Raw genomic sequence first — 17,508 nt, 5'->3', positions numbered from 1 at the left:
TACTCAAAGTGCTGACCAATGTATCATCTGCCACCTTGTGCCTACTCAGAAAATACAATTTGAATAAATACATTTTCATTTTTCATTATGAGTTCAGTATGAGGTGCTTTCAATGCTTTACTTACAACTCTTGTGTTTTGATTCGGTTGTTGAGAATGAGATCAGGACAAGGAATGACCTAGCCAGGATATATGGGAGAAAGCTATTCATCTGGATTAGGGCTAGTCTCAGTAAATAGTAACTGTGATAATGAGGATGATGGAGATGAAGTTGATGGTGATTTGTATGTCCCTTTTATGCCTATAGTCATTCACAAACTGAGTAAAATGTTCTCTCCTATTCCTGTGTTTATTGCATCCACAATTCAGTTGAGTAATATTACCACTCCTGCTCCCATGTTTACTGCATGAAATGTGTGTTAGGAGATTGAAGATGATTAAACCCATTTGAGGAATGTAGGACCAGAGAATTGAAATGATGATCTAAATAGCACTCAGTAAATGTATGGCAAAGAAGAACCTAGAACTCATTTATAGCCAAGCTGCTCTGTCCTTATTTTCTATTTCTCATTGGAAAAAATAAAACTTTTTAAAAAAAGCAAGCAAGCTTTGACTCCTAGTTACTGTCTGTGATTACAGATTAAGTTGAAGAGACAGAAGAGCACATTGAGTTCTCTCAGTCTGTCTTTTATGATAACGCAAGCTCTGTACAGTGGTGTCTCACAGGGACTGGAATGTGGGTGCCTGAGGAATGGAGGAGGGGCACTCATGGAAACTCCTTATGTTTGGACAGCACATGAAAACACTCCAAAACTCTACAGATTCTGAATAAAAAAGAAAGCATAAAGGAAACCCAGCTTTCATTACTGTTCTTAACCCTAAAGGTGGCAGCAGTCTTGTGGCATTGCGCAGGACACCTGCATTTCTCCACTCAGCCTTCCATTGTTAGCATCGCAGCCACCCTGTGCCTTATTTTGTTCAGTTTCTCATTAAAGTAAGCACTATTTTAAATCCAGAGACAAACACTCATACATTTCATTCCATGAGTGCTTTTTGGTATCTGAAACATTGTACCCCCGTGATGACAGGGGTCCTGGAAGGAATTTGCAACCAGTCAGCCTCATGGATGGGTTGGTGATTTCCTCTCCTTCACTAGCATATCACGGACATTTTCCTTCCCAACACAAGAAGAACCTTACATTCATGTTCACCTAAAAGGGAAGATGCTGTCAGTGTGACTCACTTGTTTATGCTTCTTTGGGACACAGAATGTCATTTCAGTCACATGTGTGCATGTCCAATTTCTATGTTTATCCAAGACCTGGTTCAAATGCAACTTAGCACTGGAGCATCCTTTCATCTCCCCAAATGTGACATGTTCTGATAACACATGATTGAAATGTTTTACTTCAGCTGGCTCATGCCAGCTACTTAGGAGGCTGAGATCTGAGGATCTCAATTCAAAGCCAGCTGGGCAGGAAAGGCTGAGAAAGTCTTATCTCTAATTAACCACCAAAAAGCTAAAAGCAGAGCTGTGTCTCAAGTGATAGAGCATGAGCCTTGATTACAAAACCTCAGGGTTAGCACCTAAGCCCTGAACCCACGCCTCAGTACCAGCACTTTTTTTTTTTACATTTGCATTAATAAACATTCCATTTTCTAACATTTCTTTCTTTCTCACCAAGATGACAGGACCCACATATCATGAGTTTCTTTAGCATAGCACCTGCTCGTCACTTAAAAAATGTGCTTGGAGTGAATGTGTCACAATCATTTGTGCTGATTAGAAGCTTACTAGGTTGCATCTTGGAAGTGACCATTTTCATCTTTTCATTCTTTCTTTCTTTCTTTCTTTCTTCTTCTTCTTTTTTTTTTTTTTTGGCCAGTCCTGGGGCTTAGGACTCAGGGCCTGAGCACTGTCTCTGCTTCTTTTTGCTCAAGGTTAGCACTCTACCACTTGACCCACAGAGCCACTTCCATTTTTTTCTGTTTATGTAATGCTGAGGAATCAAAACCAGGGCTTCATGCATGCTAGGCAAGCCCTCTACCGCTAAGTCACATTCCCAGGCCCCCTTTTCTCTCTTGATGTACTGGAATATCTAATTACTTGCTCTTCTCCAAAAGACTCCAAGAAACATTGTAGTCTGTGGCATTTTCAGAGTTGTTGAGGTCCTGCTGAATTACCTGGATCAATCAATGCTTTACATTTCATGATGAGAGGAAAAAATAAAGCCAGTGATAACTTGCTTTTTTACCTGTTACTTGGAGTAATTAGAATTATAGAGATGATGAAACATAGACTTTTTGATGATTTTTCAGGGTTGTGTTACAGTAATTACCATTTGTATGTTTATGACATTTCACTGCACCAAATACATTTCATTCTGATTATACTGACACCTTGGGTCCCGTCCTTCCTGGTCTTAATCTCCCACTATTTGATGATAAGAAGGGGTTTCCAGAATCAGTGTGATTGGATGCAAAGCTTACTCTTTTCTAATATCAAGTTATTTAGCTTCACTTTGTCTCAACTTCCTCATCTCTGCATAAGGGAGCAAATTACTATTTCATTAACTTCAAAATTTAAAGGACATAATGCACACACACAAAAATCAGCGACTCTACAGAAATTATTATTATAACCCCCAGATCGCAATTGTCCAAGCACTCCGAGGAAGAAATCTATTCTTTAAAGGCAAGTCATTGGGTAAAGGCAACTGAAACAAAAGAAAGAGAGCAGGCATCCCTGCCAGCTCAGTTAAGGCTTTGAACTTAGCTGGAACAGCAAGCAGCCCATGGGAGCTGGATAGATTGAAGAGAGACAACACCCTGTGTTAGTCCAGGAAAGGGAAACTTTCGGAGGGATGACACCAGCTCAGCCTGACAGCCTTCTCTGTGCACCACATCTGTTTGTGCCAGCTGTTGTCAGTCTGTGTAAGCGTGCCAAGAATAACAGCAATGATTTTCACTGTATAGCAACTTCCATCTCTGGATCTCAGAATGCTGCATAAAAGTAGATTTGGGTTCTCGATTTTTTTTTTCTGCCAAGACGAAGCATATTTTGCACAGCACCAAGTAATAGTCACTATTTGGAGTGAAATTTCCATGTGGACAGAAGAATAAACTGGTTTTGAATGAGCCCTGCTCTCTTAATCTGAGTTTTCTTTTTGCTTTGACCTCATTTTCTAGACAACCTCTAGCAAACTGAGTTCCCCTTCTTTGACTTTCAGCTTTCTCCTTAGAAATAGATGGATTCATTTACCAAATGATTGCCAGTATATTTCCTATTTCTGAAGTCCAGAGTTACAAAGATCTAGAATTGCTTCCATGTGGGAGAGAAATCTAAGTTAGTATAGAATAGAACTTTTTCTTAATATATTATGATTAGGCCAAAACTCAGCAGAAATATTTGATACTTAGGAAATGACACAATATTTTCTTCCTTTAGTTTTTTTGTTTATTTGTTTTCTTTGGTTAGGGTTTTGGATTTTTTTGTTTTGTTTTGTTTGTTTGGGGTTTTTGTCAGTTGTGGTGCTTGAACTCTGTACCTGGGCACTGTTTCTGAGCTGTTTTGCTCAAGGCTAGTGCTCTATCACTTTGAGCCACAGTGCCACCTCTGTTTGTTTTTGTTATTGTTGTTGTTGGGTTTGTAGTTTTTTGTTTTTGTTTTGAATAGTTAATTGAAGAGTCTCACAAGGGCTTTTCTTCCTGGGCAGGCTTTGAATCATGATCCTCAGATCTTAGCCTTCTGAGTAGCTAAGATTACAGGAATAAGCCACTGGTACCTGCCTCTTCCTTTTGTGTTTTATATGAAAGTAGACTAGTGTTCTTTATGTGTTTATTCTTTTGTCCACCTGCAGACACAGTACTTTTTATTATTTTTACTACTATTCTAATATTTACCATTAACCCTCCAATTTGTGTGTGAGATTGATAAAGTATTGGAATAGGTAGAGGAGGTTTTGTTTGTTTTATTTTGTTTTGGTGATACCCAGGTGTGAACTCAGAACCTTGCATTTGCTTGGCTTGCTTACTTAGTTGGCGCTTTATCATGTGAACCATGCTTTATTTTTATTTTTTATCTTTTCCCTAGTTGTTTTACAGATGGAGTCTCTTGGGCTTTTCTGACTTTGAATCATGATTCTCTAGGTCTCAACCTCCTGAGTAGCTAGAATTAGAGACCAGCAGCAGCATCCAGGAAAGAAATAATCTTATAAAGAAAAGTTCTACTTTTTGCTTAACCATGAATGATCAGAAAGTTGTATGCTCATACTATCCATATGAGAATTACCTGGGAGCTCCTTATATGCTTGCCACCTTTGTGTACACAGAAAATATCACACACACACACACACACACACACACACACACACGACATATGCAGATAGATAGGGAGAAAGAGAGGAACATTGTCCCTTAAGAAAGTTTCTTTTGATAATACTTTGTACTATATGATTAAAATCTCTAAAAATAGGGGCTGGGGATATGGCCTAGTGGCAAGAGTGCTTGCCCTCGTGTACATGAGGCCCTGCGTTCAATTTCCTAGCACCACATATACAGAAAATGGCCAGAAGTGGCGCTGTGGCTCAAGTGGCAGAGTGCTAGCCTTGAGCAAAAAAGAAGCCCGGGACAGTGCTCAGGCCCTGACTCCAAGCCCCAGGACCACAAAAAAAAAAAAAAAAAAAAATCCCTGAAAATAAAGATATGTTATGAATTCCTACAGGAAAAATATCTTAAGGAGTTGATTGGCTAAGGCATTTCTGGTGAAGCCAAACATTATATTCTAGAGTGAACACCTGGGTTTTGACCTCAGCACCCTCACTTACTATCAGGGTGATCATCACACATCAATTCTCTCTCTTGTAAAGTCAGGATACTAACTAACTCATGAAGTTGCTTAGGTGATTAAATGTGTTATTTAATGAAAACCATTGAGTACATTGATAGCTGCATTATTTCTACTTTTTCAAATTACAAACCAACAACAGGAGTGTAACACACATACTTCCAGAATTCGTGAATACACAGCCAGAAATCCCTTCAGAAGGCCTATGCTATTATTTTAATTTTATTGTGATTGATTGGAGTAATAACTATTACTCATCTGTGAATCTGCTTCATTGCTCATGAATGACACTAAGTCATTCATGTTCTTTGTCATTCACCTTCCTGCCACATTTGAAAGACATCCATAGCTCAGATTTGACAGATTGTGTGCAAGCATTTAGCACACATAATCAAGAGCCACTGTTAAATATGAGCACATGTCACATGTCACCTGAAGTGTTGCTCATAAGGACTCTGAAATGGGGGCTGTGATCCTTCTATCCTCTCTGCTTTTGATGGCATATACAGATGAAGAAGCTAATGCTCACATAAGCTTAAAGCAAAAAAAAAAAAAAAAACCCAAAAACCGAAAAGAAAAATTTGTGAAATGTTGCACAAAATAAGAGGTATAGCTTGCTATTTAAGCTCCTTGCTCTACCTTCCAAGCTTACACTTTCTCCATTACACCACAATCAATGTTTCTGAAAGTAAAAAGGGGTCACATTAGTCTCCAACCTCTGGTATAATTAGCATCATGCTTTAATCAGTGAGGTTGACTGTCTTGATTAACCTTTATGATAGATCATGTAAGTTTCATATTTCTAAATGAATATAAAGAGGTGGCTGTGAATTAGTGGAAAAACACTGAGCTTGGATTATAAGACTGATGCTTAACTCCTGACTCTGCCACTTTGCATGGGTGTGATTTTAGCTAAATCACTCACATAGTCACCTAACTAACCACTGATTTTGTTTATTTCTTTATAAAAAAAGAACTAAAAATTGAGGAGCAGGGAGAAGAGGGGAGCAAGGAAGGTGAGGAGAGGGGTAGAAGAGAAGGGAAAGAAAAGGGGGGAAGGAAAAGGGAGGAAAAGAAAAAAATAATAATGCATCTTGTGCTTTGGGAAGTATTATACTACAAATAATCTGTTGTTTGTGAGCGCTACCCTAGAGTTTCATGTGCATTATTAAGGAGCAAAGAAAGCAAGAGTTTTAAATCTTATAATGAAGTATAATGCTGCTTCAGTGCTTCTGAATTCCACCCCTCCATTGATATCTAACTCACCCCTTTCTTATTTTTGTGACATGTTTGTGGTAAACTCCAGCCCACTGTGACACCTCTCCTCTCAATCTGTTTCCTCTGATGATATGCTCACATTATATTCATAGAGCACAGTGTGTCTTGAAGAATATTTTCTTTCTAAAGCTATACATGAAGTAAATGATTTCCCTGCGAAAATTTGCATCCCACATGACATGAATTCTACTCACCTCATTTGAGGTTTGGAGCAATGAATGCTAAAATAAGCTTCTTACCCCAGATCCCATAATTGGTGAGTAGTGGAGGTGGAATTTGAACACAAATAACAAGAGCCTAGAACCTAACTCTTAAGCATCGAAGCTATATGAATTATGGTTAACATTCAGCCTTTGCACTTGGCTCTTTTCATTTTTCTCAACACTAAATGCATCTCACTTTACTGGAATTTGAACTGGGTCTTTCACTTGCTAGACAAACACTCTATCAAATCACCTACATCTCCAGTTCTTGTTTTTCATATATATATATATATTTTAAATTTTTTGGATAGGTTCTTCTTGCACTTTTCCTAGGGCCAGCCTCAGATCATGAACCTCTTTATGTCTTTAGTGTAACTGACTATACTCAGCTTTTTTGTTTATTTAACAAATAAGGCTCTCACACTTTTAGCCTGAGCTGTCCTCCTCAGTGCATCCCAAGAAGCTGAAATTATAAGCAGGCGCTTTTGCATGTATATCCCTTATTTTGATGATTGCCTTTATACTCAATTAATTACTAGTGTTTGTTGATAACTTATTTTAGATTTACACAGAGGTTGCAGTTCCCTATCCTGCCTAGATAGGAAACAAAGGCCTTTGGCTACTTCCTCATTTTTGCCTCTTGTCCTCCCCATCTTGAGCTACTTTGATTTTCACAAGTCACACAAAAACAACTTCCAAAAATATTTTTTCTGTTATTTTCATGAAAGCACTTTGCCTGCCACACCATCCCTGCTAAGACCCAGAAACCCAGTCTGATTGGTGTGGTGGGCTTGTTTGCAGAGGATGGCATTGTTAAATGAACAAAACACATGACCTTTCTTTGCATCACAGGTGCCTTGAATCCCTGAGCAAGAACCTCTATGACTCAAATGAAAACCTCCTGTGTTAGTAAAAAAAATATGAGGAGTTAACCATTTGTTTGCTGGTTTGCGTTTCCCATGAAAAACTCAAAAACAGAAATTTACCTCAGCCATGGAAAGTGATGTGCCAAGCATATTTGCATATTAAAACTGAAAACTGATTTGCATGTTATTTCAGTGTCTTGTGTCACGTTCAGGCATCTGTCAATCCCACTAGATAGAAACAGCTTGTACAGTAAGAAAGTGTTGCTGCACATATAAAATTGAAAATTTAGGTGGCTTTATTTTATTTTATTTTTTTTCATTTCTAATGTCAGCCAGTCCTGAGGTTTGAACTCGGAGCCTAGGTGCTGTCACTGTTTTTCTTTTTTGTTGTTGTTTGGGTTTTTTGTTTTGCTCAAGACTAGTATTCTACTACTTAAGCCACAGCTCCACTTGTGGCTTGTTTGCGGTTAATTGCAGGTAACACTCTCATGGACTTTCCTGTCCTGGTTGACTTTAAACCACAGTCCTCAGGTCTCAGCCTTCTGAGTAGTGAGGATTACAGACATGAGACACCAGTGCCTAGTCATATTTTTAAACTATTCCACCCTTTGGAGTTTCTGTTCTTCCTTTGATCCATATAGGAAATAAGAAAGAAAATTCTTGAAATATATGTTTTAAAATGACTACTTGGTCAGGAGCCAATGTCTGACTTCTATAATCCTAGCTACTCAGGAGGCTGAAATCTGAAGTTCTTGTTTCTGAGCCAGCCTGGGAAGATAAAAGCTTGAGACTCTTCTCTCCAGTTGGCAAGCAAAAAAAAGCAGAAGTGCTGTTTTACCTCAAGTAATAGAGCATCAGCCTTGAGTGAAAAGGCAGTAAAAGCACAGCTTTCTGAGTTCAAGCCTTAGAATCAGCACTCGCATGCTCTCTCGCGCCGTGCGCTCACGCTCTCGCTCTCTCTCTCTCTCTCTCTCTCTCTCTCTCGCTCTCAATAGATGATAGATAGGTATAGATAGGTTTTTTTTTTAATTTCCTGAAAGCCATTCCTTTTGTGTTTGTTACTATTCCATATAATTTTAAAATGATAAAGAAAAAATACTCCAAATCCCATTATCTTGATACAAGATTCATGAACAATTGCTACATTCTTCTAGTGTATGTTTTTATGGTACTCCCCTATACATAGACAGTATATTTTCATACATTGCTAATTACCACATGTACCACTCTAATATTTTTATAATTTAATAATTGTTTTTCCTGCTACAGAGTTTTCACTCAGGGCTGTGTGTGCTCTGTTGCTTGGTTGACACTGTGCAAATGGGATCTCACAGACTTTTCTGCCTGGACTGACATCCAAACTATCCTCTCAATCTTAGCCTCCTGATTAATTAGGATTGCAGGTGTAAGCCACTGGCCCCTAGCTTATATTCCTGTTTCTTAACATTATAATAGATTCATGATTATGGTGGGACAATCAAAATATTTAAAACAAAGATCTGGGAAGCCCTCATTTTGCTCAGAAGTAGAATTTGAACCTCAATCAGGGCTGAAGCCTCAGTAAGAGAAGTGTTATGGTGTCTTTTCTTTATATCCTTTTATGAGAAGTACAGTATCCAGTTGAGGATCTTTTCTATGTTATAATGAGAAACTCCTCTTCCCTACATTGTAGTGAACAAACCTTTGCATTACAACCAAGTAGAGATGAAGTACCTATGCAGGAAAAGTCATAGCCAAGTATTAGTGGGGCACGGCCTTGACTAAAACATGATTTATTTTTAAAACAATGTGAGAAACAGACCATCCCATTCATTCAATTTCTGTGTCATCAGTCTTGTTGAAATGAAGGCTACCAATAGAAACAGTGCCTTATAACTCTCATGCCTTTGTTACTGTCCAATCTCTTATGTATAACGTGAATAACACCTAATTATTGGTCAACAAGATATGTTTTAGGGGAATGTCTTCTTTTAGCATCCTATAGACAAATTGAGATAAGAGCTTTCTGCCTCACAGAGACTACTAGCTTAAGAACCTCCCAACTCAGGGGTATAGAAAGTGATCAGTGAAGTGTGGGCACTGTGAATTAGCTTAGCAAGAGGTCTTGACCTTCCCTAATGTTGATGATATGGGGATTCTCCTGGCTTTTCTACCTGTGGTCTACCAGGCAGGCTAGCAGCACTACTGGTCTTGTCTGCCTCAGGTTCATCCAGGCAGAAAGACACAAGGGAATCTACACTGCTCTCAAACAGGCAAACATGAGCCTTATATCACTATTTTTGTTTTGGTGCCAAAGGCTAGGATGTAGAAAGGTGATTCATTTGGAGAGCTAAAAAGTCATACATTTCACCATATAATCTAAGATTTATAGTTAAAAGTACTCAGAGTGATTGCATCACTTGCTAAAACAGCAATCTCTCCTAATAATTATAACTATCATTTATTTTATCTTTAATATTTTACAATGTTCCTTCAGATGAATTAGAAATTATGTATGGTAAAAATAAGTAATAGAGAAGCAAATCCTAGAGGAACTTAAATGGCATGCTAGGTATCAGAATGAAGATAGCATGCTCCAAGCTAAGATACTCTTGAGGCTTTTTCAACACATGGGAGCTATGACAGGTGGCTGGGAGAGGCCACTTTCTCTTAGCTGGACAAGAGCAATGTGAAACCTTGCTGTGCAAAGTCACATAATCCACTCAGTGGACACCCAACCCTTTCTCCTGGCTTCAGCCTTATTTTCAGCAATACTTTGCTCGTATGCAATTTGTGGTTAATTGGAGATAAGAGTCTCGTAGACTTTCCCTGTCTGGGCTGGCATTAAACTGTGATACTCAGATCTCAACCTCCTGAGTAGCTAGGATTCCAGGTGTAGGCCACTAGCACCTTTTAGTGTCAAAAATTCCAAGGTTTTATCTCTGTGCTTTTACCATATGTTCGTCAAGAAAATTGAACTCAAGAATAGAAGAACCAAGAACATGCTTTGCTATTCAAGTGAAACTGTGATATATGTGCAGTTATGGCTTTCTAATTTTAAATAAATAGGCAGATCTTCATCTTCTTACAGTATGATTTCTCCATGGCACATTGTTTTTTAACATGAAACATAACAGATATTCAGCAAAATTCATCTGCCTTTGGCAAAAACAAGTACGCCTTCCATTTAACCAGTGAGACATTTTTAAGAGTAGATATATGATATGCAGTAAGAGTCAGAAAGTAGAAACAGCCACAGGAAATTGCTGTCTGTGAGTTTGACACAGCTAAGTGGGGAGGGGGAAGAGAGTGAAAATATCAGAAATACATATATTTTTTTCTGGCAGGCTTTCAGCTCTAAAACAGGGCTAATTCTACCTTTTGAAAAGAAGATAATTTCAATGTTTCTTTTTTTCAAGAACACATAATTGAAGTCATTTTCCCTCTGAGAGAAGGAACCTCTTGTACATCATTAGAAATGGACAAGAAAAACGAGCATCTCTGATACCAGGAGTGATAGAGTATTCATTATCATGTAATCTTTCTGAATATTTTGGCTGCTGTTTCCTGATGTTTTATCTTCCAGGGTAACACTTTTTTGGTAAGATTCAGATGTGTGCTAAATTCAAGTTATTTAGCATTGTTAAAGAATAAGGACTCATGGGAGAAAAGTGACCCACAGAGGATTTCAGTCAGAGTCACTTTGGAGAAGAACATGGTGACAGATATTGAGTATCCTTTTTTTGACATGGCTCCTTAGCACACAGATTTTAAGGACAGAAATTCTAGGTATTAAGGAGTTTTCCTAAGAGCCTTTGCCTTTTGTATGTTAGTGTACAGGCTCTTCCTCATGCTCTCTTTTCTGTTGTTTTGTTGTGGTTTTTTGTTGTTGTTTGTTTGTTTTAGAAAGAATGAGGGAGTTTTTCTTTCTTCCAGCCAGAAAGGAGGGATGGTAGAATGGCTAACTTTTCTACATTTTTTAAACCAGTTTTGGAGCTTGAACTTGGGGCCTTAACTTGTCCCTTAACTTTATCACTCAAGGCTGGCAATCTACCACTTGTACCACAGCTCTACCTCTCTCTCTCTCTCTCTTTTTTTTGCTGATTCATTGGAATTAAGAAGTCTCATGGACTTTCCTACCTAGGTTGGATTTCCCAAACAATCCTAAACTCTCAGCTTCCTATGGAGCTAGGATTAGAGCTGCACCTGTCCTTTCTACATTTTTTTATTTCATAACTTAAATGTAGTGAAAGTTCAAATGTGCTACAGAAGCCCTGTGAGCTGCCCACTGCTTACTCAGATGAAGAATGCTGAATGAAGTTCTGGATGTTTCAGAGGATGCTGACAAGTGGTTTGCCTCCTCTTATAAATGGAAATCTCTGTAATAATGAGGTTTCCACTTACTCAGTATGAGTCAGTTTTTATAGACTACAAGGTCTCTGTAAATACAGATATCTTTGATTGCACTCCAAAGATCAGTAATGATGATCTCTGCATATTAGCAGTACAAAAAATATAATAGAGTAGAGTCAAAGCCATCTTTCCAAGATGAAGATCTGAGGCCCAGGAAATGGCGAAGATTTGACCAAAGTCCTCGAGCAACTTAAAGACAGAAGCAAATTAAAGACACATATTCATATACTACTTTGTTGAATGTCAACTCCTTTGTACAACTACTTAATGATAACAAAAATATTTTTTAAAAAGATGTTTGAGCCAGGTGCTGGTGGCTCACAACTATAATCCTAGCTACTCAGGAGGCTGAGGTCTGAGGATTGTGATTCCAAGCCAGGCCACTCAGGAAAATCCAGGAAACTCTTAACTCCAGTTACCCATCAGAAAACCGGAAGTGGAGCTGTGACTCAAAGTGATAAAATTAGCTTTGAACTAAAAGAGCTCAGGGATAGTTCCCAGACCCTGAGTTCAAGCCCATTGAGAGACAAAAAGAAAAGAGGTTGTAAGTAGCCATGTCTTCTGTAAGCATGTGATACTAAGTATATCATTTACATCTGTGTAAGAAAATGTAAAACCCTTCAACTTTGTGAAGTGTTATGGAAATGGGATGACTATTGTTCCTGGTGTTCTTGCTAAAACAGAAATTTTCTGTTCACTGATGACCCTATCCATGTGTACTTTGTGGAAATAAGTCTTCATTTATTGCACACCCTCATCCCTGATACTTACCAAGGACCTTGTACCCATGGAGGAGGCTGAAAACTTGGCATTGTACAAAGCCTGCATGCATGACTATCACCTGAGCCCCAAGCAAGAAACAAGTAATGACAAAAAACCCATTATGACCTCAAATAGAGGTCATCTCTTTCTAGCAATCTTTTCTCAACTCAGAGCACTGGTTCTTGGACCTTACTGCTTATGCCATTTTGTAATTGTCTATTTTCATGTCTTTTCTCCCCTAAACTGTGAGTTGTCAGAGGCAGAAGCTACTAATGATATTTAAAAGTTGATATTTGAGTTGATATTTATAGTTCTTGGCACTTGGCAATCTCTTAGGAAGAACATATTAAGCAAATTTTAGAGTCCTTAGATAAGTCACATATGGATCATATAATGTTTGCCTTTACTTAATGATTGATAGTTATACTTAAAAAGTCAACCCTTTTTTTTAAGAAAAGCCTAAAGACTTTGTTTGTATATATCACAGTTTATTTGTTTTGCCTAAATACATTATTATCCTTCATATGGAATTGTTCACTTATCTTCTTGAGTCATAGTTTCTTCACCCATATTACATGATTGGGATTGCATATCATGTAGGACTATTGTCTAAGCATCTTAAAATGTAAGTGCGAAGGGTGGAATTTGAATTTCTGGCTTCAGTTTGCCAAGGACAGATTGTCTCCTTGCTGCCTTTGTTTATATACAAAGAGAATCAGCTACATATCAGTTTGAGACATATAATAGTGTACTTTTCCCTGTGAGTTCACCCTTTGTCTAGAAGGACAAATTACCTGTTGTTGTTTAAGAACTACCTACTTAATTAAAGCAGCCAGCACCATTGTTATATCCTTTTGTAGCCTTTCCCTATGGAAAGTATATTTGGTTGAGACAAGGCATAGAATTTGGATTCGGATGGCAACGTATTTGGTCAAGTTCTCTTTTTATTGTGAGCCTGGAGAAAACATATAGCAGATAATGCCTACCCTCACAGGCAGATTGGGAGCATCAAAGGAGGCCCTTCCTAACCATTGTCTGAAAGTAGTTCATAATCTATGTAGCAGAAGACACAGGTTATCTCACAAATTCTCACAAGACTTTGAAGTGCTTCTGTCCATTGGACAGAAGGGATGTTGAAATTATAACTGCTTATTTTCAGCTGTAAAGATGCTAGCTCCTACTATAGCCTTTTATTGTCTTTGGCCACAAATCCCCATCTCATTCCAGCCTCATAGTTCTCCCACTTAGCCTGCATTCCAGGGAGAACTTTCCAAATCAGATTAGGTCATTCCTTTTCTAAAAATCCTTATTGCAATTTCTAATTCCCATCTAAGTTCAGTCTTCTCAAATGCAAATATGGTGCCTAATTATACCTCTGACCCTTCATGTCTTCTTGCAGAAGAAATACAAAATAAACCCTTTAAGAATGATGGATAAACTACTAAACAAAATGATAAGTACATGACTTAATAGTTTCTAACCTGCACACCAATCATTCTTAAAGGGCAAAGCAATGGTTACACTTCAGAAGATGCCTTCAGCTTAACATGGAATTTTGGGGTGGTGGGGTAAATGAGTGAGTCTATCATGAGCCCTTACCTTGACTTTACTGTAACTAGTCTTGTCCAGATATTTTGGGGTCTCAATTTTCCTAAATCTCACAATGTAATAATTGATGTAATGATTATGGAGATCATACAGCTATTCTTTGCTTGACACATGCCACAGATTATAGTTTGGTTACTTCTTTCTAATATATGATACAAACATTAGAACAGTGAAGTAAAATCTTAGGGTAAGGCTGATGACCTGCATGAAGATTTCTTGGCCCATTCAGCTTTCTGCCTGTTTGTACTTCAAGTTCATGTACATTTGAGGAAATGGAACAATGGAAAATTATTATAAAGAGAATGTCAACAGGCTACCTGTGCTGAGAAGGCATTTCATGTTCTAGACATCATGCATATAATGATTACCCATGTTGAAGTTGTTGCGCGAACTGCTGCTAGTAGGGCTGGTAACTTGTAAGGCATACTTATTTTATAGGATTTTCACATCTGATGACTCAAACCAGTGAACCAATAGAGAATGGACATACAACTTTCTTGCATAAACATCTGGCAGAACCATTCTCAATCTACATCTCTGTCCATTGTTAGTCACATTTCCAAACTTCTTCTTCTTCTTTTTTTTTTTTTTTTTTTTTTGGCCAGTCCTGGGGCTTGGCCTCAGGGCCTGAGCACTGTCCCTGGCCTCTTCTTCTTCTTCTTTTTTTTTTTTTGCTCAAGGCTAGCACTCTGCCACTTGAGGCACAGCGCCACTTCTGGCCTTTTCTATATATGTGGTGCTAGGGAATCAAACCCAGGGCTTCATGTATAGGAGGCAAGCACTCTTGCCACTAGGCCATATTCCCAGCATTTCCAAACTTTTAATATGAGTGTTTCCAGTTTTAGAACACTTTGACTCAGAGTATTGGAGACAATATTGAAAATGATCAGTATTAGCATAGGAAAAGATTTATATACGTAATAGAAGGCTAATTTACATCTGCATCTTTTTTTTCCTATACACTATGGGTTTATGGTTGATAGCTTCATTATCTGATATTTGCTTCTCCTGATATTGTTATACTTTGACTCACTGTTTGAACACCAGCCCAGTGTCATACTACTAATGAATGTATCATCCATCCTGATTTGACATATGCCTGTTTTTATGGTTAGAATTTTAAAAAAGCAGAGAAACAAACAAATAAAAACCACTGCTCAGCTTCCTTAACTGAAACAGAAAGCAATTTACTTTCTAGACCCATTGACCCACCCCCAATTCATCTAATTTCTAATCTCAAGCATTATCTGTGGATAGGAACACACACCTGTCAGTAGATACTCAGATATGACTTTTTTCTACCTGAATGTTTCTTCTCCACTCCAGTGTCTCTTTCCAGGAAGCTTTCCTCTCAGTCTGTGTAAAAAGTCCCTTCTTATACATAATTATACACTTTCTATATTTGCTTTGTCTGCATTAACATGCCCTGAGGTATTCCTCTTCCCTAACATCTTTTTAAGAGGAAAATGTTGGCTTATTCACCTTTCTAATAAATAAACAAGGGAAATAAACACACAAAAAGAAATGTGCTCATTACCTGACTCATGTAATTGTAATCCCTCTGCATATCACTTTTAAAATGACAATAGTAAAGTAAGTTAAGTAAAAAAATAAATATACAGATGATATGTAGTGATTGGTTAGCAATTGTTTTACAAAATAGAAGACTGCTGTTATAACTTTGGAATTCTAAAGCATGCAAAATGACTCATCTAGATAAAGCAAGTGAATCGAGAAATGTGTCTAAGCTCAGATCCCGAAAATTGGTAAAATCTTTGTCAACAACATCCATCTCCAAATGGATAAATCCATTGCCTTTTCATCCTTAGTACAAGCACTTCTCATTCTGGCTGATTGTCTCTGTTGATGTCTAGACTATAATTAAAGAGATATTACTCTTTGCCTTTCAGACTGGACACACAGGACCAATGGGGCCTTCATCTATTACCCCAGCATTCCGCCCTGAAGATGAGCTCGAACACCTGACCAAAAAGATGCTTTATGATATGGAAAATCCACCTTCTGATGAGTACTTTGGTGAGTGGGGTTCAGAGTTGACTTCTGAAGTGAATGTCCTATTCTAATTTCTTTACCTAGTAATGAAGAATATACTTCCAACTCCACTAAAGGAATAGAGCCCTCGTGCATGAAAGATGGTTTGCACACACCCATCACTGAGAGGTTTTTAGGTTGTGTTGAAAGACCATCTTAAATCAATGGAGTATCTACTAAGCTTGTACTAAAATCTCAGTGGTTGTTGAGGTTACTTAAGATACAAATTTAAGTGTTTCTGACAATTAATTGGGTTTCAGTTAGGAAAAAACTAAGATTTCTGTATGCACTCAAAATTATCGCTACCTAAAAAGTTATGCAAAATCTGGAATCAGGTGTGATCTAAGCTTTGAATTCTCAGTTCTTTCCCTGTGTTCAGGAAAGATAATCTCTTTGGATTTTTCCTGTTTACCCTCTCCAGTATTGGTGAATATCTATGAACAGTTAATCCTTTTAGTCCATCAGTGTTAAATGTATGAATTATGTGCCTTTTTGAGGTGCTTGGAGGCACCGAATTCATCAGGGAGGTTGTAATATTTCAGAGAGAGGTAAATAGAGGTAGAAGTAGAGATAAGCTGGGAGCCAGTGGCTGATACCTGTAATCCAAACTACTCAGGAGGCTGAGATCTGTGGATCATGATTCAAATCTAGCCTAGACAGGAAAGTTCTTGGGACTCTTACCTCCAATAAACTAATCAGAAAAAGCTGGAAGCAGTGCTGTGGCTCACATGGTAGAACATTAGCCTTGAACACCAAGAGGCTCAGGGATAGCGCCCAGACCCTGAGTTCAAGCCTCATGCCTGAGCGGGAAAAAAAAGGTAGAGGTGGCTGAAGGTCAACGTCCAATATTACAAATTTTAAAATCTCCACGAGGAGCATGAATGCTTTATATTATTAGCTGGTTGTTCATACCCGTAATTCTAGCTCTTCAGAGATAAGAGTCCCAAGTATTTTTCTGGCTGGGCTGGCACTGAACTGAGATTTTCTGATCTCAGCTTCCTAAGTAGCAAATATTGTGTACATGGGCCCCTAGGATTCTCACATATTGAAACCCAATGCCATGGCAACTATTACACAGATAAGAACTTTGCCTCCAAACCCTAGGGCTTCAGTATGAATGCCAACTCCATCAGTAGCTGGGAAAGCACAGTCAGGATGAAAAGGACTAGTTAACAGAATTGCTATTAACTTTTCCACTTATGAAACACTTCCCAAACATCTTCTTTGTGTGTGTAACTGTAAAGGGAATTAGGAGCACCTAGATACAGAGAGAGACTGCCTTCATAAACTTCACAGGTGCTCAAAACAGTTGGGAAAAGCACACATATAAGTGATTTCAGTGCAGTTGTCAACATGTGTTGAGCCTGACTTAGGCAATATGTGATTATGGAAGACAGAAGCCATAAACATAAGAGAAAGAAATTTACATAGCATTGCATGTGCATCTGGAGAGCCTGGCCCAACAGAGCTTGGACAGAGTCTTCTCTTGCTCTCTATCAGAA

The 17,508-nt window shown here is 38.2% G+C and overlaps 1 protein-coding gene across 8 annotated transcripts in view; it reads left to right on the top strand.

The window, feature by feature from the left end:
• The window catches only part of LOC125351882 (LIM domain containing preferred translocation partner in lipoma), a 645,466-nt gene that overhangs the window by 469,853 nt on the left and 158,105 nt on the right, over positions 1–17,508 (top strand). For all 8 annotated transcript variants that reach the window (XM_048346968.1, XM_048346963.1, XM_048346966.1 and 5 more), the window contains one exon: positions 15,865–15,991. In XM_048346968.1, coding sequence (XP_048202925.1) covers positions 15,865–15,991 — 127 coding nt within the window. The remainder of the gene's footprint in view (positions 1–15,864; positions 15,992–17,508) is intronic.

This window comes from Perognathus longimembris, chromosome 5 (genome assembly GCF_023159225.1).
Source record: "Perognathus longimembris pacificus isolate PPM17 chromosome 5, ASM2315922v1, whole genome shotgun sequence".
Lineage (NCBI taxonomy): Eukaryota > Metazoa > Chordata > Mammalia > Rodentia > Heteromyidae > Perognathus > Perognathus longimembris.
Note: the sequence above shows the minus strand (reverse complement) of the source record. Positions and strands in the feature narration are given on the sequence as shown.